Genomic DNA, 23,540 nt, shown 5'->3' with positions numbered 1-23,540 from the left:
CATGCATGTGGCCCAAGTCTGTCTGTCTGATCTATTATCAGCTTACCAGAAGCAACACAGCATCAGAGAAATTCATTGATTTTGTATCCAGAAAAGGATGTGAGCATCTGCAGAAAGCTTCGTCCATCATTGAAAGAGGGTTTTCGTTTAATCCGTGCCTACTAAGTTGTAAACCTAAATGGAATTAGACATTGGCCTTTATCAAAGTTTTATCAGTTTCACTAAAGGAAAGAAAAAGTATGCAAAAATAAGACTTTATTGTCAGCACACGTTTGTCATGATAGAGTAAAAGTTTATTATAGGGATGGCACACATAAAAAACGGATGCTTTTGTCTTCTGATGGAGAGATGGTTAGCGGAAGGGTCTGTTCATGTGCCTTCACCACAAGCACACTTCGTCATCTTTGATTGGTAAGTCTTGTTAATCACTGGATGAAAAAGTTCAAGACAAGACCGGCGCCGGTTTGAAGTTGGAGGGGGACTGTGTGCCCAGATACCACAGCAACCGTCTCCTAGCAGTCGGAAGGCAAAGACCAGACAGAGGCAGGGCATGGCCTGAAGGAAGGATGGACAGGTGGATGGATCTTACACTCGAACCAACAAGTTATGTCAACAGGTCGGTGCCATGTAGCCATTAATTCTGTGGGAAAATAAATAAACCTGTTCAAATGTCTGCAATGTGCTTGAAGCAAGTTTGATTGGCACTGACATGATTTCAAAAGTACTATAATGCGTGATGGTTGTGTGACTAAATGTTTGTGACAGCGTGATGGGATGGAGGGGCAGCAGCTTGAACACCCTCAGTTTTGGGAACAGTACTTCCAAAAGCACACTGTGGGAGAGAGAAAACATCATGTTAAAGTTCTCCAGACTCTCCAGACTTCAACGGTAAAGTTTGTTGATTGTCAAGAGTTACACTCATTCAATTAAGGGGGGCCAAAAATCACTGGTGCACCAAGAACTAGAAGTGACCCCCATCACAGCTGAGCTTCAGACAACAACAGTTTGGGTCTTATTTCCTGGTATTTGGACATCTCACCCCGGATTGGATAAGAGTTTCATCTCCACAAATATTACAAGCTTGGAGGAGTTCTGCTGTGCGTTGGTGGTGCTAATGCTAACGATTAGCTTTGACTAGTTGGGGCGTTTGCTGTTTTTTGTATGACGTTAAAACAGCCTTTCCTGTCTTGAGTCAAGATGGGTGAGTCTGTGAACAGTGAGTGTGACATAGAGCTGTCAGGCAAACACTATTCTCACCATATATGTTCTCCCAGAAGCTAAGCCAGGAGATAGGTGTAGGAGACTATCTTCATGTTTGGCCTGCATGAAAAACCCAGACTGGCCAATTATGATCAGAAATAAGATTTAAAAATGGGTTTTCAGTGTTCCACACCTTTAAATCAAGGGTGTGACTGAGTTGGAGTGTGATTTAATTGGTCACTAGAAGAAGGAGAAAGTTTAAGCATGTCGCCCAAGGACACCACAACTGAGACAGACACAACCTTTTGGTCACGGGACGAGTGCTTAGCTCCTCTGCCACCTATTTGTGGATTAACTAACGCAAGAATGGCTTAAATGTAGAATACAAAAGCTGTTTGGTGGCGATAGCAAAACACTGTGATCTATTTTATAGAAGTGGGTAGGATTTTATTCATTCATAACTTCCAAAAACACCTTTCAAATGTACAGAACTGTTCCTTGAAGGGAGCATGAAAAAAAGTTGACTTTAGATTCGGCTGAACCTCTTTTGTTGGTCTTCTTGGTCTGCGGAGGGAGGGACTTCCTGTAGCCTCGGCCCGTCAGGCTTGGGAGACCGTCTGAGCTGGTCCTGGATGCAGTACTGTCAGCTGTTAGTGTAGCAGTGGTTGACTGAACCTGCTCCTCTGCAGCTGGTAGCCTCAACTACATTAAAATAGAAAGAATGAATACTTAAAACTACAACTTGGTTCCAGGGTTCCACGTTTCCATGGTGCCATGGTACAAAGGTATCAAGGTACAAGAGCATCAAATTTCCAGGAAACAAAGGTATCAGATACTAGAATACCTGAACACCAAGGTACAAGGACACCAGGATACCACGGTACTGCTACTAGTGTAACATACCCAAGCCATTTGAAACATTAAACTTCACATTATGAAAAACTCAGAGCTAATTGTCATTGTACTTCTTACATATTACTATGTTATATGTTAAGCCTGAATGCTCAAACACATAAACCCTGAATAGCAACTTACCACTTTAGTTTTCCTTCCTGAAAATTTCCCATTTGCTAAAAGAAAGAGAAAGATTTAATAGAAAGTGTTGTTGCAGATGTTATGAGCTGATTCATCGGAAACATTCATTAATAAGTAAACTCAGAGCATGACTGGCATTACCTCGTGAAAACATGGTGATTTGTGAGCGCAGAGTGCTGTTGAATGTCTTGTGCAGCTCCTCCAAGGCTGAGATCATTCGGAGTATCTTGGTCTGTCTGCTCGGACCCCTTGTGTCTGACTGTATTTGTGATGCCCCAGACCTGACTCCAGATGTGATTGTCCTTACAGCTGTTCTGTCCGTGGTTTGTGCTCTTTCTGTACTCAAAAGCCAACGTTTGATGTGACGACTTGGATTGAGTTGGGCTGATTTAATTGGAGCAGCTGGTGCAAGGTGATCTGTTGATTGGAAAACAAAAACAGAACACTGTAAGTGCTGAAAACGTTTCTTTGCTTTAATTGAAGTGCTAAATGATAACTGGACTTATGATCTAAAAACAAGAAGAAAACTGCGATCTAGTCCGGTGGTGTTTAGCATATTATCACCACCTGTGCAAACAGACCCAGAAGTTTAAAATGGGGTCATTTTATTTATTTTTATTTTTAAAGTGATTTTTGTTCACATTTTGATTCAGTGTTTTAAAGTTATTACAGGATAATAAACATGTTCTAACTGAAGCGTCTCACATTATTACAACATATTCATATTGAGTTATTGAAAATAAATAGTTCCAAAGTAAACATGATTTTTTTTATAAACCAAACACATTTGGACTCCTGTCATCTTTTCTCTGGCGTTGGCCTAAATCCTTCTCTGATGCGTCTGATCAGGATCACCTGCAGGCTTTTTAGTTGCAGCTGTGCCACGTCCCTGTCTCTCACCTCGTTTTCCCTCCAGATAAGCAGGCGGTCCATTTTTATGTACTCTGATTTACTTTGTCAGACCTCTTGCTTTTTCTGAAAGCAGGTTGAGTCTATTTGGTTGTTAAAGTTTAGCTCAAGCCTTGTTTGCTGCTGGGCCTTCATGTGGCTCACAATCCCAGCTTTGTTTCTGTTTAGTTTAGGAAATGTTTGAGTTATTGGTTTAAATCTTTGTTGTCATTTAATTGACCTTACTGAGCTGGGCCATTCAAAATTGACATTTTTTATTGTTTGAATAGTATTATTTTATTACCTAGTAAGGATTTTAAGATTTGATTAAGTATGATTATTTTTAACATGTTAAACTTTTAAAAGCAATAGATTATATTTTTCAGAAGGAATAATTTTTATTGTTTGTATAATAATAGCAATAATAACAACAAAACAAATAATAATAATAATAATAATAATTATACATTAGTATATAAATAGCATGTAATAAGCCAGTTTTGCTGCGTAATTGACTGTGTTCTTTTATTTTCCATGAAGGAGGTGCACTACTGTATTTTTTCATGAACACATGTTTTGACTTTTAGTGAAATATGAAAATAAATAAATTGTTGAAACAGTGAACCTTGTATGTTGCATTGAGATAGTCCTGTTTTACATTTGCTGGAGTTGCACCTTCTTGAGTTTGTTCAACTAAATATTCAGATGAACACACTCCTGATGAGGCAGCACTGTTTACTGGAAATGTGAGGGTTTGGGGTAAAATGTTGAAGGTGATGAAATTAAAAGGAATGTATTAAACCCACATTCACAACTAACCATCTGGGTAACAGCAAAACTGCATCTGCAGCTTCCCACATAATTACAACATAAAATGAAATAATCAGCCACTCGTGTTTTTGTAACTCTGAACAGGACGGTTTGCGTTGACTTTTCTGTTAAACTGATTGATTTTATTGTTTAAATATCTAAGGGCCTTATTGGCAAACTTCACCAGCTAGTTTTGAACATACTTCCTGTGTCCAGTAATAAGAAATGGCAAACAGACATCTAAAGCTGAAGCATTTTCACACACATGTGATCATTATTACATGACTGATGGTCATCCGTTTACAACCCTCTGGTGCAGAGGACCATGAATACTTGTTAAGCTGGTGATCATGAGTTTATGTCCAGTACTTTTTAAAATGTTATTTCAATAAGCGACTTGATGTCAACATATTAGAAATAAAAAAAATTCTGTTGTATCATTTAATTACCAGATAAAAGACTCCCTGTTGCTGTTTATGTTGGTTCTTTACTTATAGTTCATTCAGCTGTCCTTTACGCAGTTTAGGAATGAAACACAGAACTCGTGTTGACAACAGCGTGGACTCTACAAGCAGCTGACTTCTTTGTTCTGTGCTGTCTGTGTGGCTGACCTCACCTTTCTCAACAGGAACCATGTCCACTTCCATTCCCAGAGTCACCACCACGATCAAAGCTGCCTTGATGCCAAACAGAAGTGCTGTGCTGGTGAGCATTGTGAAAGTCGTAGAGATGAGGAGTGGCGTGGACTTGGCTGGCAGTTAGAGCGACTGTAGAGTTTCAGGTTGGTTCTCAGGTTGTTCTGGTGGACAGGTTCTGTTTGGTCCTGCTGGTGCTCAAGAGATGCATCCAACTCTTCAGAGTGATGATGATATTTTACAAACCAAAATGGGTGATCAGTGACACCACAACAATTCTCTTCAGCAACGACAGGTCAAGCCGTTTCTAAACTGTTTCCTTCTTCTTCCACCAGTACACTGGTGGTCGTCAGTATCCTCTAGCTACGAGTCTTCTTGGTGCGTCTGATGTCCCTTGAATCATATTGAACAGATGCGCCTCGTGAAGAAGGCTTGTCAACAGTTGAGTTCCTTTGCCTTGGGTATCCATGTCTTTATAAACCAGAGTCTGGTCCAGAACGCCTGACTGATTGCTCAGCGCAACCAGTGACAGACCTGAAGCATCCCTAGTCCCACCCCTCCCCGCTGAGTGGATGGGTGACATTTGGGGAGTTTGGCGACGAGCTTTGTGTGTTTGTTGTCAAAGCTATCTTTTTGTGAATGTGTTCTGTGTGTTTAGGCCTGTATTTAATGTTTGTGTGTGTGTGTGTTGTGTGTGTGGCCCTGGCTGTATAAGGGGTGATAAGGTAGCTCTTAATATGTTTGCTCAGGGGCCACAGAAAGAGAAAGGATCTCTGACGCATGAGGGTCTGGAGCCACAGCAACTGCACAGAGCTTTCACGCACAACATTAGAACACACAAAAACGGCATGACAAACTCTTAAATAATAAACACACACCATCCTGGGGTCTTTCTTAACTTTGAGGAAAAGTTAGGGAAATGTGCACATGCATGTTGTAAGAATATTTGCATCAATGTTCAACAGACAGACAGACAGAGGGACACTTTAGCCTTCTTTGTTGCTCTTAGTGACAACTAAATCCTCGGAGCATAAAGTGGACAGCATGATGACGGGTTGTCCCGCTAATATCTTCTAAAAATTCACACCTTCTTTCTCAAACCATCCATTTGTCTCAGGGATGAAATCGAGAGGAGCAGTTGTGAGAGTTGGTGTGTGTAAAAGTACAAATTGTGTGTCTATGTCAGTTGCTGGGTGAAGAGGAGCCAGTCGAAGAACATCCATTCATTCATTTCTGCTTCCTAGTCGTCTCAGCTCAGCTTTGAACCTAATTCTTGTGTGTTTCTGAATGTCAAGTGTGAGAAAGACGGGAAATTATTTTGTTGACTGTTCCTCAAAGGCATGTGTCTACAACCTTCCAATAGTCTCCAGTCTGACTGACTCATCTTTTCCCCAACCGTCGAGCTCTGGCACAGAACATCTGACTCTTGGTCCTCTGGTAAAAGGAAAGAAAACTAATCATTTACCAGCTAAAAAAAATATTAAACAAAAATTTTAAACTTCACTTGGCACAGATGAAATTAGAAATGTTTAAAGGATCATTCCATTCATCACCTTCTTGGCCTGAGTTCAGGTCACAAAAGTAACAGAGGATTGAAGGTAATATTTGGAGGGACTCCTTGGGATCTTAAACAGTCCCCAGGCCAGAGATTGCTCTCCGTCTCTTTCCAATCGGATGTCCAACCAGGAGTAATCCAAATCAAATGTTCAAAACATTTTGGGTGGTTCCTCTCAACATGGAAAAGCAAGAGCACATTTACACCAAGATGAATGGAGAAAGGCAATGTCAGCTGCTTATAGGCAACTGCTCAATAATTCATCCCATCTCTCGCTCTGCCTCATCATCACTCATCTACAAGATACCAAGGTATTTGAAGTCCTTTGCTTGAGGCACAAAAATTATTCCTTGAACCTAAAGAAGTATTTCACTGTGTTGCAGTGACGGCTCGTCATAATTGGCGCAGGGCCCCACCCCACCGGTCTCAACGGGAAAGAAGAAGTCAAGACAGAGGGCCAGTCCCAATATTCACACTGTGCCCTATGGTCTTCTGTGACGTGCACTTGGAGGAAGTGTGCAGTAAGGCTTCGAGTGTGTGGTACACAAGTGTGCAAATAACCGCCAAACTGGGACAGTGTCTTCATCATCTTTATCAACAACTCACAGACAAACAATTAATCGTCCTAAAATGAACTACTTTCATTAGAAAAACACTCATTTTCAGAAAAGGCACCAGTGGATTGTGGGTAATACCCTTCACCCAAGCCTGCATCGATGTGGCACCTCTCTGTGTTTACAAACCAGTGTACTGGGAAACCAGACACATCGTTCCCCAGCCAGACAGCTTAGCTTTTACAACTCATTCAAAAATTACACATTTCCCTTATAAATTTGAAGTTTGAGGTGTGAGTCTAGTAACAAACGGGGCCTTTATCAGACACTGATAGTCAGCCCTCACTACTCTTGAGTTAACATTCCTGTCAGGCATCCTTGCTTCATGCTAGGTCCGGTTCAACACCAGGTTGTGATCAGCTTTGTCTTTTTTTACTGGAATGTCCGAAACATGGGTCTGATGACTTGATCAAACAATGATCATTGATAGACACAGGCTATGCACGTTTCTAAGTTAAAATGTATTTGTGAAGCACCAGTGTCAGAATCTTTACAGCAGTCCTCCTACTAAGCAAGCATGCAGCGACAGTGGAGAGAAAAACTCCCTTTTAACAAGAAGAAGCCTCCAGAGGATCCTGGCTCAGTATAAGCAGCCATCCACCACGACACACACACACACACACACACACACACACACACACACACACACACACACACACACACACACACACACACACACACACACACACACACACACACACACACACCAAATAGTGTTTCTGTGGCTGCATGAATTGCAATTTCTTAGTAAATATAGCATTTTTTATGTAGAGTTAATAAAAGCATGTAATGCAAAACGTCATCAGGCAGTACACTGTCCAGCCATCTTCATTTGACCGAGAAACAGTGTGCTCTCCAAATTCTCTGTTCATAACCATCTCTCCATAAGCCAGCCTCACCACCTGGGGAACCGTCATAACAAAGTTCCTCTCCTGCTTCAACTCCACTCAAAAACATTGGCCCAAAACTGTTTTTATCACTAAAGAAATATCTCCAAACTGCGAAGGTTGGTGTGAAAACATGAACTTGAAATGGTTCTCCATGCCTTTATCTCCTCCCGTCTGGATTACTGTAACACACTTTTCACAAGTTTTAACAAAAAAGCCCTTGACCGCCTTCAGTTGGTCCAGAACTCTGCAGCGAGGCTCCTAACTGGAGCAAACAGAAGAGCACACATCACTCCTATTCTAATGTCTGCGCTGCTTACCCGGCCCGTTAACTTTAGAGTTCATTTTAGAATCCTGATTATAATTTTCAATGCTCTACATGGTCAGGCTCCTCCCTGTATTACTGAACTGTTAAAGCCTTATGCTCCAACCTGAATCCTCAGGTCCACACACCAGAACCTTTTGGAAGTTCCAAAGACCAGATTAAAATGTCGAGGTGATCGCTCCTTCCAGACTGTTGCACCCCGACTCTGGAATGATCTTCCATTATCCTTATGTGGTGTTGACAGTCTGGACACTTTTACAAAAAACAGCAAAAGACCCTTTTATTTAAAGCTGCTTTTAACTAAACCTTTTATTTTCTTATTTTGAACTCAAAATTTTAATCTTTCATTTTTTATGAAATTTTATAATTTTACGACTTAATTATTTCTGTTAATCTATTTCTGTTTTGAGATCATTATGACTTTGTTTTATTTTGTTTTGATCTATGTGAAGCACTTTGTGATTCTATGTCTGTGAGAAGTGCTATATAAATAAAATTTACTTACTTACTACAACAGAACACTTTTAGCATCATTGAACCACCTTTTTCAGAACCAAACAGCCATTATTTGTTTTAACCTGCTAGGACTTCATCAGCCGCTAACCAACCCATCAGCCTTCAGCAGAAGCAAACTTCTATACCAGAGATTAACCTCAGAGCAGCTGAGCTGTATTCAAGGGACCTTTAAATATTCCAGAAGACCAACATTGGAGACTGAGGGGACTTAACCACTCCTCAGTCTTGTCGAGACCGACTTGGCTTTGCCAGTTGGATCTACCAGGAGCTCTCATCACTGGTACAGTACTGATAAATTAATCAAAGATCACTAAATTCAGCCAGATTATTCTTGTAATCCCAGACTCACATCTTTCCTAAAATACTTAAATAACCTCTTGAAAACATCCACGATCATCTTTCATGAGAGTTTGATTTTTGTTTCAATTCATATTATCTTGAATAATCATTTACCTTCAGTTATTCTGTGTAATCATTAGTTGTAGAAAATAGTAATAAATAGATTTTCATAAACTGTATTTTTGCTTCTGTGTCAAATTAATAAGTGTTTGTTCCCTGGCTGCCCAAAGTACCTATTACTAGAGTCAATCGGATATTAAAGGTCCAACAATTATGATGACTCATAGTTTTATGGAATATTATACTTTTTTTGATACATTTGATATTTTATATGAAATGTAAACATTATTTTCTTTATTTAAGTGAATCTATAATTAATTCAACAGGTAAAAGAGTAGTACCACATTGAATGTTAAAGAAGGTAAAATGATATTAGCAGGAGACTAGTTGATGGTCCAGGCTGAGCAGATTCCTGAATTAAAATAAAATGCTACAGGCTCTGATAAAGGGTGTTTGTTCCTATATTCAGATATCCCAGACCAGGCATGTTCAAAGTGTAATCCATTTTCCAACATTATATCACTGCCTTGTACCACTTCTCTCTAATTCCATTATTTCTCTGCTGTTTCAGCTGTTAACTTGGCTTAATGAACTGACCTGAATTGGAATGTTTATTATGTGAAGTGCCTCGAGATGACTCTTGTCGTGATTTGGCGCTATATAAATAATATTGAAAGAAAACTTTATTTTATGTTTGTCTCGCCAGAGCTACACTGATGTTCTCCTGAGCTGTGGTTGTCATGGTATGTGTCTGCGTCTCCCCTCTTGTGTCTCCTTGTGTCCTCGTTTCGTCTGTAGGTGCTCCTTTCGTGTCTTCTAGCGCCCTCATGTGTCATGTCTGCGTCTTCCTCATGTGTCTCCTGGGTTTCCCCATTTGCCCCTAGAACTCCAGCCCTCTAGGTTTCCCTCTTCAGATCATTCAGTCATCCCCAGCTCAGTGTTTGTGTGTGTGAGTGTATGTGTGTGTTAGTGTGTGTGCTAGTTTGTGTGTGTGTGTGTGTGTGTGTGTGTGTGTGTGTGTGTCCTGCCCTCAGTCTTTAGGTTTTGTCATGTTCTGAAGGTGGAGATGGCAGACCATGTGTGGTGGTGGGTTTCAGGAGGCAGAAGAGCAGGCAACGGATGAAAAAATAAAAATGGGTTAATTGTAGAACGGGAGCGACAGGACAAAACGAGCATGCACAAAACAACAACAATCCGACGACGACAGCAACAAGGAGGGAGGTATAAATACACAGGGAAATCAGGAACACATGGGCAGAGTAATGAGGGACAGGTGAGAACAATAAGATTAATCAAGGCAGGAGAGACACAGACAGGGAGGCCGGGGTGGATCATGACAGGTTTAGTTTTGTGTTTTAGAGTTTTAGATTTATTTGCCCTCCTCTGGTTCTGTTTCCCCCATTTAGATAATTAAGTGGTTAGCAGCAGTGTTGGCAGCATTAGGCCACCACTGTCACATTGAGGGGAAGGTTAGGACCCAAAGTGCCGATTACCCAGACGACAAGAGGCAGGAGATGATGTAAAGTGAATGTCTTTTATTTTGCAGGACGAACAAAAATAAACCCAAAGGCAGCAAGCCAAATATCCAAAAATACAAAAACCCTGGTAACAAAAACAAAAGCTCACTTAGAGCACCAAAAGCTACATAAGCTCACATAGAGCACGAAACAATGCTGACAAACATACAATGCACCGACACAAAACAGAGACAAGACAGGGCTTAAATACACAGGGAGGAGTAATTAGGGGAACAGGCAGCAGGTGTGTGGAGTGAGGGCTGGAGGGAAGACAAGTGCAACAGAGAGCAGTTAGATCTGCTCGTAATAACTATTTTTCTGCTATCATTTCAGAGCATCATGGAGACCAGTCCAGGCTGTACAGCACAATCAACTCCCTGCTACTGTTAAATGAGTCTGATGGTCTAAATCCCACTGTTGCTTTATGCACAGAGCTACAGAGCTTTTTCCTTAACAAGATCCTTGGAAATGGATGAGAAGACTGCGGGCTCAAAAATTGGCTGCATGTTTAGATGACGTGAACGGCTGGCTGGCATTCAACTTCTTAAAGTTAAACTAAAATAAGTCTGAGTTTATTGTTTTTGACCCCCGCAACCACCATGGCTCTCACCCTGTTTGTGACCTTTTAACCCTCAACCCCAAACAGTGTGTGACAAGTCTCGGGGTCAAACTGGATGCTGAACTCACAATGGCCTCGTCTCGTCTCGTCTTCCTCCGCTTATCCGGGTCCGGGTCGCGGGGGCAGCATCCCAACTAGGGAGCTCCAGGCCGTCCTCTCCCCGGCCTTGTCCACCAGCTCCTCCGGCAGGACCCCAAGGCGTTCCCGGACCAGATTGGAGATGTAACCTCTCCAACGTGTCCTGGGTCGACCCGGGGGCCTTCTGCCGGCAGGACATGCCCGAAACACCTCCCCGGGGAGGCGTCCAGGAGGCATCCTGACCAGATGCCCAAACCACCTCAACTGGCTCCTTTCGATCCGGAGGAGCAGCGGTTCTACTCCGAGTCCCTCCCGAATGTCCGAGCTCCTCACCCTATCTCTAAGGCTGAGCCCGGCCACCCTACGGAGGAAACTCATTTCGGCCGCTTGTATCCGCGATCTCGTTCTTTCGGTCATTACCCAAAGCTCATGACCATAGGTGAGGATTGGGACGTAGATCGACCGGTAAATCGAGAGCCTGGCTTTCTGGCTCAGCTCCCTCTTCCCCACGACAGATCGGCTCAGCGTCCGCATCACTGCAGACGCCGAACCAATCCGCCTGTCGATCTCCCGATCCCTCCTACCCTCACTCGTGAACAAGACCCCGAGATACTTAAACTCCTCCACTTGAGGTAGGACCTCTCCCCCGACCCGGAGGTGGCAAGCCACCCTTTTCCGGTCGAGAACCATGGTCTCAGATTTGGAGGTGCTGATCCTCATCCCAGCCGCTTCACATTCGGCCGCGAACCTACCCAGCAAGAGCTGAAGGTCAGAGCTGGATGAAGCTAGGAGGACCACATCATCCGCAAAAAGCAGAGACGAGATTCTCCTGCCACCAAACTCGACACACTCCACACCACGGCTGCGTCTAGAAATTCTGTCCATAAAAGTGATGAACAGAACCGGTGACAAAGGGCAGCCCTGGCGGAGTCCAACCCTCACTGGGAACAGGTCCGACTTACTACCGGCTATGCGGACCAAACTCACGCTCCTCTGGTAAAGGGACTGAATGGCCCTTAACAGAAAGCCACCCACCCCATACTCCTGGAGCGTCCCCCACAGGGTGCCCCTGGGGACACGGTCATAAGCCTTCTCCAAATCCACAAAACACATGTGGATTGGTTGGGCAAACTCCCATGCCCCCTCCATCACCCTTGCAAGGGTATAGAGCTGGTCCACAGTTCCACGGCCAGGACGAAAACCACATTGCTCCTCCTCTATCTGAGATTCAACTATCGATCGGACCCTCCTCTCCAGTACCTTGGCGTAGACCTTTCCAGGGAGGCTGAGGAGTGTGATCCCCCTATAGTTGGAACACACCCTCAGGTCACCCTTCTTAAAGATGGGGACCACCACCCCGGTCTGCCACTCCCTAGGAACTGCCCCCGATGACCACGCAATGTTGTAGAGACGTGTCAACCATGACAGCCCTACAACATCCATAGCCTTGAGATACCCAGGACGAACCTCATCCGCCCCCGGGGCTCCACCGCTGTGTAGTTGTTTGACTACCTCAGCAACTTCTGCCCCCGAGATCGGACAGTCCATCCCCAGGCCTCCCAGCTCTGGTTCCTCCTCGGAATGCGCATTGGTGGGATTGAGGAGCTCCTCAAAGTATTCCTTCCACCGTCCGACTATAGCCTCAGTTGACGTCAGCAGCTCCCCATCCCCACTGTAAACAGTGTGAGCGAGTTGCTGCCTTCCTCTCCTGAGGCGCCGGACAGTTTGCCAGAACCTCTTTGGAGCCGATCGATAGTCTTTCTCCATGGCCTCACCAAACTCCTCCCACGCCCGAGATTTTGCCTCGGCAACTGCCACTGCTGCACCCCGATTGGCTATCCGGTACCTGTCTGCTGCCTCTGGAGACCCACAGACCAGCCACGCCCTGTAGGCCTCCTTCTTCAGCCTGACGGCTCCCCGAACCTCTGGTGTCCACCAGCGGGTACGGGGGTTGCCACCACGACTGGCACCGGCCACCTTACGGCCACAGCTAGCAACAGCCGCCTCGACAATCGCAGAGTGGAACAAGGCCCACTCGGACTCAATGTCCCCCACTGCTCTCGGGACGTGGTCAAAGCTCTGCCGGAGGTGGGAGTTGAAGACAGTCTTGACAGGTTCTTCTGCCAGGCGTTCCCAGCAGACCCTCACTATGCGTTTGGGTCTGCCAGGTCTACGCGGCATGTTCCCTTGCCATCTGATCCAACTCACCACCAGGTGGTGATCAGTTGACAGCTCCACCCCTCTCTTCACTCGGGTGTCCAAAACATACGGCCGCAGGTCAGATGATACGACTACAAAATCTATCATCGACCTGTGACCTAGGCTGCCCTGGTACCAAGTGTACCGGTGGGCATCCTTATGTTCGAACATGGTGTTCGTTATGGCCAAACTGCGGCTTGCACAGAAGTCCAATAACAAAACACCGCTCGAGTTCAGATTAGGTGGGCCGTTCCTCCCAATCACACCCCTCCAGGTCAAGCTGTCATTGCCCACGTGAGCATTGAAGTCCCCCAGCAGGACAATGGAGTCCCCTGATGGAGCACTATCTAGCACTCGTCCCAGGGACTCCAAAAAGGGTGGGTACTCTGAACTGATATTTGGCCCATAAGCACAAACAACAGTCAGGACCCGTTCCCCGACCCGAAGGCGCAAGGAAGCTACCCTCTTGTCCCCCGGGGTAAACCCCAACACACAGGCAGAGAGTCTCGGAGCTAACAAAAAGCCAACCCCAGCCCTCCGCCTCTCACCCGGAGCAACTCCAGCAAAGTAGAGTGTCCAACCCCTCTCCAGGTCTCGGGTTCCAGAGCCAATGCAATGTGTCGAGGTGAGTCCGACTATATCTAGCCGGTACCGCTCAACCTCTGCCACAAGCTCCGGCTCCTTCCCCGCCAGCGAGGTGACGTTCCATGTCCCAAAAACTAGTTTTCTTGTCCGGGGATTGGACCGCCAAGGCTCCCGCCTTGGTCTGCCACCCGATTCGCATTGCACCGGACCCTTCATGTTCCTCCTGCGGGTGGTGGGTCCACAGTTGGACGAGCCCATGTATCCGGTTCGGGCTGGGCCCGGCCGGGCCCCATGGGCGAAAGCCCGGCCACCAGGCGCTCGCTCACGGGCCCCAACCCCAGGCCTGGCTCCAGGGTGGGACCCCGGTAACCCTCCGGGCCGGGTACTCCGACTCTTCATTTTAACCGCCATGAAAGATCCTTCGAACCGTTCTTTGTCTCACCCTTCACCTAAGACCAATTTGTCATGGGAGACCCTACCAGGGGCACTAAGTGCCCCAGACAACATAGCTCCTAGGATCATTAGGGCACTCAAACTCCTCCACCACGATAAGGTGACGGTTCAAGGAGGAGACTCACAATGGCCCCACAGATAAACTCCGTAGTGAGGTCTTGCTTTTATCAGCTTCGCCGCCTTACTCGCCTCAGACGAATCCTGAAACGGAGGCATTTGGAGTCAGTCATCTACGCCTTCATTTCCTCTCGCTTGGACTACGCAAACGCCCTCCTCGTTGGTGTTCCGGTATCCGCCCTGAATCGGCTGCAGGTTGTCCAGAACGCTGCTGCCAGGTTCTTGACGAGTACACACCGACGTAGCCATATTACCCCTGTCCTGTCACATCTTCACTGGCTCCCTGTCATTTTCAGAGTGCAGTTTAAGTTACTGACCTTTGTATTTAAAGCTCTCAACGACCTGGCACCTCCCTATCTCTCTGACCTGCTCACTCCATATGTGTCCACGTGCACGTTGAGGTCTGCTGACCTTTTGCTGCTGTGCACGCCGCGGATGCGATTCAAATCGTGGGGTGAACGAGCATTTGTCCATGCTGCCCCAAAGCTATGGAACTCATTGCCCATTGGAGTTCGGCAGGCTCCATCTCTGGCGGTTTTTAAATCTCGTTTAAAGACCCACTTTTACGCTTTGGCTTTTAGACAGTGACTCGTTTTAGTGTTTTATTGTATCATTGTTTTAATGTGTTCTTAGTATTCATCACGTTTTATCTGCATTTGATTGGGATTTTTATCTTCTGTTTTAGTTCTTTCGAATGGTTGTGTTTTGTTTTAGCCTGTGCATACACTTTGTTTGAGATAGAGACACATAGACACTTTGGGCAGCTCCCAGGCCGCATTTTAAATGTGCTATATAAATAAACTATGCTATGCTATGCCAACATTAATGGCTGCTAACTGGGATTGGAGAAGTAGGGAGATCTTTAGAAAATATTTGATAATTTGCACTTCCTCGGTTGTTATTTTGGTGGAGTTTTCCTTTTATTTGATTCAGGAAACACATTATAGCTGTTTAAAAAACCTAAATATTCTAAAGTTAGTCTTTCTGTGATTATTTTCCCAATACAATAAACACCTGAGTAACCCAAGGATGCCTCCCAGTGTTGTTTTTCCAGTCAGTCACCTGTAGAGGGCAGCACATCACTACAGATCCAACCCTTCACACTGAATATAAATGCTTTTTATTGTTGCAACAATGTTTAGTCTGGCTTTTGTCCTAAAACTTCCTAATTAAATATGTTTACATAGAAAATTACAAATAAAAAAACAACAATAATATTTTTAGTTTCACAATAAAACTTAAGATTTGCAAGTTCATCTTTTGGAAGTGTTGAACTTAAATCACACCCGTGTGTCTCACACAGCTAAGCTGAGTGTTGAGATGGTCTAGGAGAATATATGTAACACACAAGAGGAAAAACCAAAGAAATCCCAAACATGTATGATTCTGTCTGTCCTGGAAACTCAAACATCTTCAGCGTATGAGTGACACGATTCATTCAGTCCCACAAGAGCTTGTTTCATTTACGGAACGTGGGCTAATTAAAGAACCTGGTAACTTCTGCACCACAATACCAATACAGAACCAATAAAAGATTACATTTTTTAAATATTATTTTACAGATTTATAGTAATTTCTACAGAAAATGAAAATAAAGTAATATAATACATATAAAACATAATGTTTAATTATAATGTTGTTGTAATTGATTCAAATTTATTTCTGTCTTGATATAAGTAAAAAATAGACTTATTATAGGAGGTAGAAAATAAAGTGTTGAGAAATTGAATGAAAATATAAATAATTCTTTCATGTCCTAAAATGTATTAAATATTATAAAGGTTTAGATCTACCAGATAAATAATCAGTGTGTGTGTGTGTGTGTGTGTGTGTGTGTGTGTGTGTGTGTGTGTGTGTGTGTGTGTGTGTGTGTGTGTGTGTTCTTTGCTTCCCAAGCAATTGTGGAAGATAAAAATCTTTTTTCTCTGGTCGTCATATAATTCTGGTTTATCATCTAATGGGAAATAAAATTAATCTGTTTTTACCTTTTAAACTGATAATTTAAACATATAAATAAACTGACTTGAAACTGAATTAAATTCTGCTCTGCACAACTTTGTGTTATTATCTTCATTTCAATGTTTAGCTCACTACCTTACATACGAATGTTTAAGGTTTATCCAAATTATAGCCAGATCTGTTCCCAATCTCTGTGTGAATGAGAAAAGAATCGATAAAATATATTCATTCATTCATTCATTCATTCATTCAAAATCTTAATATATGTTCTGAATCTGAGTCTCATCTAAATCAAATATTAAAATTGTGAAAGTTGTAGATGAAATCCAAATGAAGACTACTGTAATATCTTACCAAAATAAAAGGACAGTGAAGATATCTCCAGGATAGTGCAGGCTTCCTTAATGACCTTGTAAGTTCAATAAAAAATGGAATAATTTGTCAGAGACAACTGAGGACAAAATAACCATGAAAACCTTAATTATTTAATGTTGAGAACACTCAAACTGGCGTAAAAGGTGGAAAATGTCCATGTGTAAATGTATGATTTCAAAAGAATAAACCTTTTACTGTCAACATGCTAAATGTGAAGAAATAGACGACCCTGAGGCCGATGCCATTAATTCACAAGAAAACTTTATATTTTAAAGTTTAAAACGTTATTTTATAGGAGCTAAATCATAAACACACAGATTACAGCCAGCCCTTCCTCCAACCACTTGAGCTTCAGTTAGGCGTCTTTGTATTTTTGACAAAAAAAAAAAAGGAGTGGACAACCTGACTGCCACCTACACTTGCCAGCAAATGAGCAGGAAATGGCCAATGGTTGTGCTTTACAACATCCTTAATGCATTTGTGCTGTGGACCCACACTGACCAAGAGTCGAACTCAACCAAAAGCACCAAGTGGAGGAGCACATTCAGCAAAGGATCAGGCAGCTGCAGTGGTCACCAAGCACTTCATCCATTACTCAGCAACAAGAACATCAGCTTCATCCTCAGCCAACCCTGTCCCGACATCAACAACAGCCACAACCCCAATGAGACCCCTGATTCAAAAACAAAGAGGTGTCAGGTCTGCCCTCGAGAGGACAGAGAGACCAGCACATTGAGCTTCACCTGCAAAAATACAGCTGCGAAGAATACACTGTAGAAGTGTGGCTTTTGGCAGAGGTGTGCACTCGAGTCACATGACTTGGATTTGAGTCAGACTCTAATCAATATTTTAATGACTTCTGACTTGACTTGATACAATCTATAAAGACTTACGACTTGACTCGGAATCGAATGCCAATGACTTGCGACTTGAATCGACTTGCATCTGTTGACTTGATGATGACTTGAGCATATTTGATATTTTAGCACAAAAGTGGCACGACATGGACAAAAATCATGAATCATTCTTGGTTCTGGGTTTGATCTTGTTCTGCTAAATGCAGCAGCACGTTGTTTATCATCAGTTTCAGTTGCACTTTCTGCTTGTTTCAGCAAATAAATGAAGCTTTAATTCTGGAATTTATTTCTTATCATTGTCATTAAATTGAAGTTGGAGAGATGACTTGATTCTGACTTAGAAATTCAAAGTTAAGGACTTGGACTTGACTTGGACTTCTACATCATTAACTTTGGACTGGACTTGGTTGTCTTTTATTTGGACTTGACTCGAGACATGACTGGAAAGACGTGACTTACTTGTGACTTGCAAAGCAGTGACTTGGTCACACCGCTGACATTTGGAATCTAAACTCTCTCTCTCTCTCTCTCTCTCTCTCTCTCTCTCTCTCTCTCTCTCTCTCTCTCTCTCTCTCTCTCTCTCTCTCTCTCTCTCTCTCTCTCTCTCTCTCTCTCTCTCTCTCTCTCTCTCTCTCTCTCTCTCTCTCTCTCTCTCTCTCTCTCTCTCTCTCTCTCTCTCTCTCTCTCTCTCTCTCTCTACCACACACAAGCACACACACTCACACAAACTTAATGATAATTGTTTTTAGGGTATTTTATGGCTGATTTAAGACACGGGTCAAAAACGACCCGTCAACACAACAGATGGCATCAGAAACACTGGAGGAAGGTTACACAAACCAGTTATTATACAGGACAAATTATGGGTTTATTGGCAATTTGAATATTTAAAAGCAATAATAAATTAAGTTGTAATACATTTTTTTCTAAATGTCAAAAGAATCAAGAATCAGAACAGAAACATAATTTAGCAGCATCTGTTCAGCAGTCGTCCACATGCTGCTTGGGTGTGAGCTCTAGAGGGAGATTCTTTATAAAAAGGCTCCGTTGGTTTACATTTTTGACCAAATTAAACCAATTAATAAGAGTTGGGTTAGGGTTAAGCATCACATGCATTCTTACTGTCATGATCAGTTTTTTTTTCAGTTCAGTTTTTCCCTAAACTCCAGTCGTTCACTCTGCAGTAATCAGCCCACCTGTTCAGTTCTGCTTCAGTAGATGTCATTGAAGATAGGTTTTGTGATTATTAAATGAAAGAATTTGTGATGAAACAACATATAAACTGTATTAAAAGATTTTTTCAGTCTGAAATGGAGCAAATTACCACCAAATAATGATGATTCATTTAAAATCCCACCTATATGTAAGGAGCATTCAGGAAAGGTTTAATCAGAATTATGATCTGATGATTTTATTCATGTTTTCTGTGGTTGGAGTAAAAATAAAAAACAATCACAATTTTACATTTTTTGCAAATAATTTGAATAAAATTGGGTTTTAGTATTTGACAAATTCCACAAGATGAGCAGAATCAAAGAGATAAACGTCAGACTGAATAACTTTACTATCTACAATAACATGTGTACATATGAAATGTATTTTTCACATAATTTCATTTAGTAACATAAGACTCTCCAAACCAAACCAACCTGGCTCTGAGTTAAAGAGTAAATGGGTCACTGAGGTCAAAGTTCAGACAGGATTTTCTGCTAAAACTCATGATTCCATCAAATGGTGAAAGAGGTCCTGATGCGGAAAACAGCCCTGGATCATCACACCGCGGCACAAACAGGATAAACAGCAAAAGGAAATCTGACTTCTACATGTTTGGTGAAAATTAGCTGCATCATTTAAACGTCATTTTAATTTATGTCTAATATTTTATTATAAACTGATGCAACCATCTGTCTTCCAAACATTACTACAGAATTACATATAATTAAAAAATACATTTACCATGTTTGTGTTTTGTAGCTGATTTTTGGCAAAAGGGTGCCAGGTAAGAAAAAGCAAAAGAAACTAAGAGAAAGTGAGAAAAATGGGAGGGCGCAGAACCGGAGAGAGCGAGAAGAAATAAAAGGACAACGGGTTTGACAGAGGAAGAGGAGAGGACCCATGGGAGTGAGACGAGAGAACGAGAGGGATGAGGGGTCGGAGATGAGAGAAAGAGGGAAAGAAACAAGTGAAAGAAAAACTGTGTAAGGAGAAGAGATGGTGTGTGTGTGTGTGTTTGTGTGTGTGTGTGTTTGTGTTTGTGTGTGTGTGTGTGTGTGTGTGAGGGAGAGAGGGAAAAAAATAGCAAGCGAGGGAGTGATTTGTTTTCAGTGAAAGTTGAGGCCACTTAGCCGAGGCGTGGAGCTACAGAGGAATCTATTACCATGTGTCAAAGGAAACGCGAGAAGGGCACGACCTGTGCGCATGTGTGTGTGTGTGTGTGTGTGTGTGTGTGTGTGTGTGTGTGTGTGTGTGTGTGTGTGTGTGTGTGTGTGTGTGTGTGCTGGTGCCTCTCTGGCCAAACTGTCCACTAGCTGTCAATCAGGAGCCAGCTACAGTAAACACCTGAGAGGGAGCTCACCTGGCAGCTCAGGACAACAACAGGAGTGAACACCAGAAAGTTCTCCCAAGTCGTACCTCATAGTAAAGGAGAGTGTTTAGGTCATCCAATGAGATGATTGTTACCATCACAGATAATAAAACAAACAGTAAATTCCTTGCTTTGTGTGTTTGATTTACACTCATGTTCCCACATGTAAAGACTTAAAAAATAAGGTACAGATTTCAGAATAAAAGCATGAGCTCATGATTAAAACATGGAATATGTTTCATAAAACATTGTTTCATATTTGCATTATAAAACAAATGTATTTAACGTAAAATTCTTATAACTAATGGTTATTGTTCAAGGTGTGATGAACAGATTTAAATATAGTGGAAGGTAAACATTTATTTTGTTTCATATTTGGAGAAAAAAAGCAAATTTGAATGAAGAACATTAATATTTGTTACTTTAAAAGAACTGTTTTCAATGACTCACAGACTCGATTCATGAAGGTCTCACGTTTGAATCACTGGTCGGCATGAGGCTCTAAATAAAACCCTGAGAGGTTCTAGAGGAAGTTCTGACTTGCATTTCTGAATCTACCTTGGCTGCGTTTGGGATTCCACACACCTACACCTGCGTTACAACAGATACTGAAGCAGGAAAGAAACAGATGTACCCCAGACTGATGATTCATTTAAAACACCCCCACTAATGCTTCTGCTGCACGATGTTTGACACTTCACAAATGCTGTGAGATTGAAAACTTTACCATAATGTCAAGTTGTACTAGTTAGAAAATGTTTATTATCGTTTTGGTATTTTTATCCCGAACAAATCAGATCTCAGAGAAGCTGTGTCAGCATTTGATCTCTCAACCACAACGCTCCATTGAATTTGGAAGAAAACAAGAAAAAAGTAAGAGCCAGGTCGTGATTAGAGATGAGGTGGAAGAGGCGCGGGGTAGATGGATGTGAAAATGAGAGAGCGGGCTGACAGTCAGGGGAGCCATTGATCCTCCCGTCCGCTCTCTCCATCCCACCCTGTTCTCCATTGGCAGAAGACAAATAGTGTTGAGGTGGCCTGTATTGGATTTATGAGTTAATGGCTTTGCCAGGATGAGACAGATGGAGGAACAAGAAAGAGGAGAGATGGTGTAAAATAATTATACGTAAGTAAGTTATTCTTTATTTCTTTATTCACCATCTCAGCTTAAATTGGAACAACCAACACTTTAAACATTGCCGGTTGCCTCCAATGAACATGGTTCTCTGACAGCACTCAAATGTCAGTTGTGCACAACTAATCCATTTAAATGGACTAAAAAAATCAAATATTCTCAGAAAAATGTATTTATTTATTTATTTTTACCAAAGAAGTGGAAACAGTGCAGGCACTACCATCACACCGTTCCCACCTGTGAGTCCTCACGTTCCTCCTGCAGCGCTGGTAAAGAACTGGAGCTTCCATAAGCTGTTTGCTGTCACCATCAGCAAGGCAGTAGGGTTACCTAGATTTGATTTAACTGCAAGAAAGCAAGAAAAGATACCAGATGAATTCTAGAGTAAGTGGAAATAAACATCAACAAGACTCTAATGCTCCTTTTCCATGCTGCACACGGCTCAGTTCGGCTTAACTTGACACAAAAACAGCGCAAGGGGCTCTGCAAACAGCTCGGGTTGATCTGTAGGCCACACAAAACACAAGACAACAACTTCAGTGACTTGGTGCTCATTTTGCCAGACTCTAAACCTGGAAACAGCTTCAGACAGCGAGGCAGCGGGCAGAACGCCCTGGGAACAACTGGTGACATCACCCCGTGCCAATCAGTGACTGACAGCCCGTGACGTTGCATTTTCAGAACAGCTCGGTACGATTAGAGCCACAACAAAACGGGAAGTGAAGTTCGGTGTAAACATCAACCCATGCTGTTGAAAAGAGTTGAATGGGAATGAGAAAGAAATCTCAGGAGACCAAGTCAGCACTGCTTGCATGAGTTTGCACCAGTATCACATACCGAGGTGATGTTCTATGGGCCTGAACAGCAGCTACAGACACACGTTCCAGGGTTGTGCAGTCACCAGACACCTCTTTCACATCTACCTGTACTTCAAGAATGAGCAAGGGGTTGATTGACCCAGCCACCTCGACAGGAGGCACAGCAAATGCACTGGGATTTGTTTTAGACTGAAGATTTGTTGGAATCTTATTTGAGATAGGCAAGGCGATCACAGCTGGAGGGGCTGGACTAACGATGGCAACACCGCAGAAGACCAGGGGTCTCATTTATCAAACATTGCATAGAATCCTTACTAAAACCGTACTGAAGCTCAGCAAAAATTTTTTACTTACGCCAAGTAGGTTTGTGATCAAATAAAACATGGAGTACGCACAGCTGCAAGCAATCTCCGCTTCATAAATCGGAGACTAACGAGAATGTTTCTCAGCTGCATTTTTGTCACATCCCGCCCTCACCACGCCCACTTACTGCCATAAATAGTCAATTCAGAGTGCCTTGTGGATCTCATGCATATACATAAGCCGGCTGTTGCAGCGCTCCGCCAATGACATGGCGACCGTAGATCAAGGCAGATCAAGGAAGTGCAATTTCACAGAAGCAGAAATGGAGGTACTTGTGGGTGAGGTGGAGAAATGAAAGGAAAAGCTTTTGCAAAACAAATAAGAGAAAATCCACGGAGTGGCACAGCGTTGCTGAAGCCGTCAATGTTGTGAGTTCTTCAGAGAGATCTGTGGCGGATATAAAAAAAAATGGTTCAATTAGGATTCGATCCCCGGACTCCAAAGTGAAAGTCACCCGTGCTAACCAGTCAGCCAAATGGAGAACTCACTTGTACAAGTAGCCAGGGCGCATGATCCATCGGGTCACAGTGACAGGACACACACACACTGTCACAGACGCATGACATACTGTCTCAATCTGTCCCCCTGCTGATATTCTGCATTCTGTATTCTGCGCTTCAGGCTGTGTGTGTGTGCGTGTGCATGTGTTTGTGTGTGTGTGTGTGTGTGTGGGGGGGGGGGGGGGGGGGTCTTGTTCTGTGTGAAAACGAAGCAGTACAAGTGATAATGCTGCAGGATTTCATAATATTATCCTTCTCAGCAGCAGCACTGCAGGTGCTCTCCATGTCCAACATGTGCGTAAGCCAGGTCCTTAGTCAACTTAAAGTTGCGCACATTTTTCCGCTACGTTTTCTTTCATAAATCCCAAAGTTTGCATGCAGTTTTGTGCGTAAGCAAGGTTGTGTGTGTGTGTGTGTGTGTGTGTGTGTGTGTGTGTGTGTGTGTGTGTGTGTGTGTGTGTGTGTGTGTGTGTGTGTGTGTGAAGTAACCTCCAGCCTCCTATTCAGGTCAAGTGGT

At 43.1% G+C, this 23,540-nt stretch overlaps 1 protein-coding gene across 2 annotated transcripts; it reads right to left on the bottom strand.

Moving 5' to 3' along the window:
* Positions 1 to 275: 275 nt before the first annotated feature.
* urp2 (urotensin II-related peptide) lies at positions 276 to 5,030 on the bottom strand. 2 transcript variants are annotated; one of them, XR_008561164.2, is made up of 6 exons: positions 4,550 to 5,030; positions 2,377 to 2,652; positions 2,236 to 2,270; positions 1,743 to 1,902; positions 710 to 832; positions 512 to 640 (listed from the first exon to the last, which is right to left on the bottom strand). XR_008561164.2 is itself a non-coding variant. In XM_054737439.2 (5 exons), exons 1-5 carry the CDS (start codon positions 4,644 to 4,646, stop codon positions 801 to 803), a joined length of 600 nt encoding a protein of 199 aa, XP_054593414.1. In that variant the 5' UTR covers positions 4,647 to 5,030; the 3' UTR covers positions 276 to 800. The 2 variants fall into 2 exon arrangements, 1 of the variants encoding a protein (XP_054593414.1); XM_054737439.2 differs by having other exon boundaries at positions 276 to 832.
* Between the last annotated feature and the right edge of the window lie 18,510 nt (positions 5,031 to 23,540).

This window comes from Nothobranchius furzeri, chromosome 3 (genome assembly GCF_043380555.1).
Source record: "Nothobranchius furzeri strain GRZ-AD chromosome 3, NfurGRZ-RIMD1, whole genome shotgun sequence".
In the NCBI taxonomy this organism is placed as follows: Eukaryota; Metazoa; Chordata; class Actinopteri; order Cyprinodontiformes; family Nothobranchiidae; genus Nothobranchius; species Nothobranchius furzeri.
The sequence above is the reverse complement of the archived record's forward strand: the minus strand, read 5'-3'. Positions and strand labels throughout refer to the sequence as shown.

What these genes read in the sequence shown, in the direction of transcription:
- urp2 (XM_054737439.2), bottom strand. Translation starts at nt 4,646, where the DNA reads ATGCTCACCAGCACAGCACTTCTGTTTGGCATCAAGGCAGCTTTGATC. An exon ending in CAGGAAGGAAAACTAAAGTG is followed by an intron (nt 1,903 to 2,235) that starts GTAAGTTGCTAT and finishes ATTTTAATGTAG; the next exon opens with TTGAGGCTACCAGCTGCAGA. An exon ending in CAAGAAGACCAACAAAAGAG is followed by an intron (nt 833 to 1,742) that starts GTTCAGCCGAAT and finishes TCTCTCCCACAG; the next exon opens with TGTGCTTTTGGAAGTACTGT.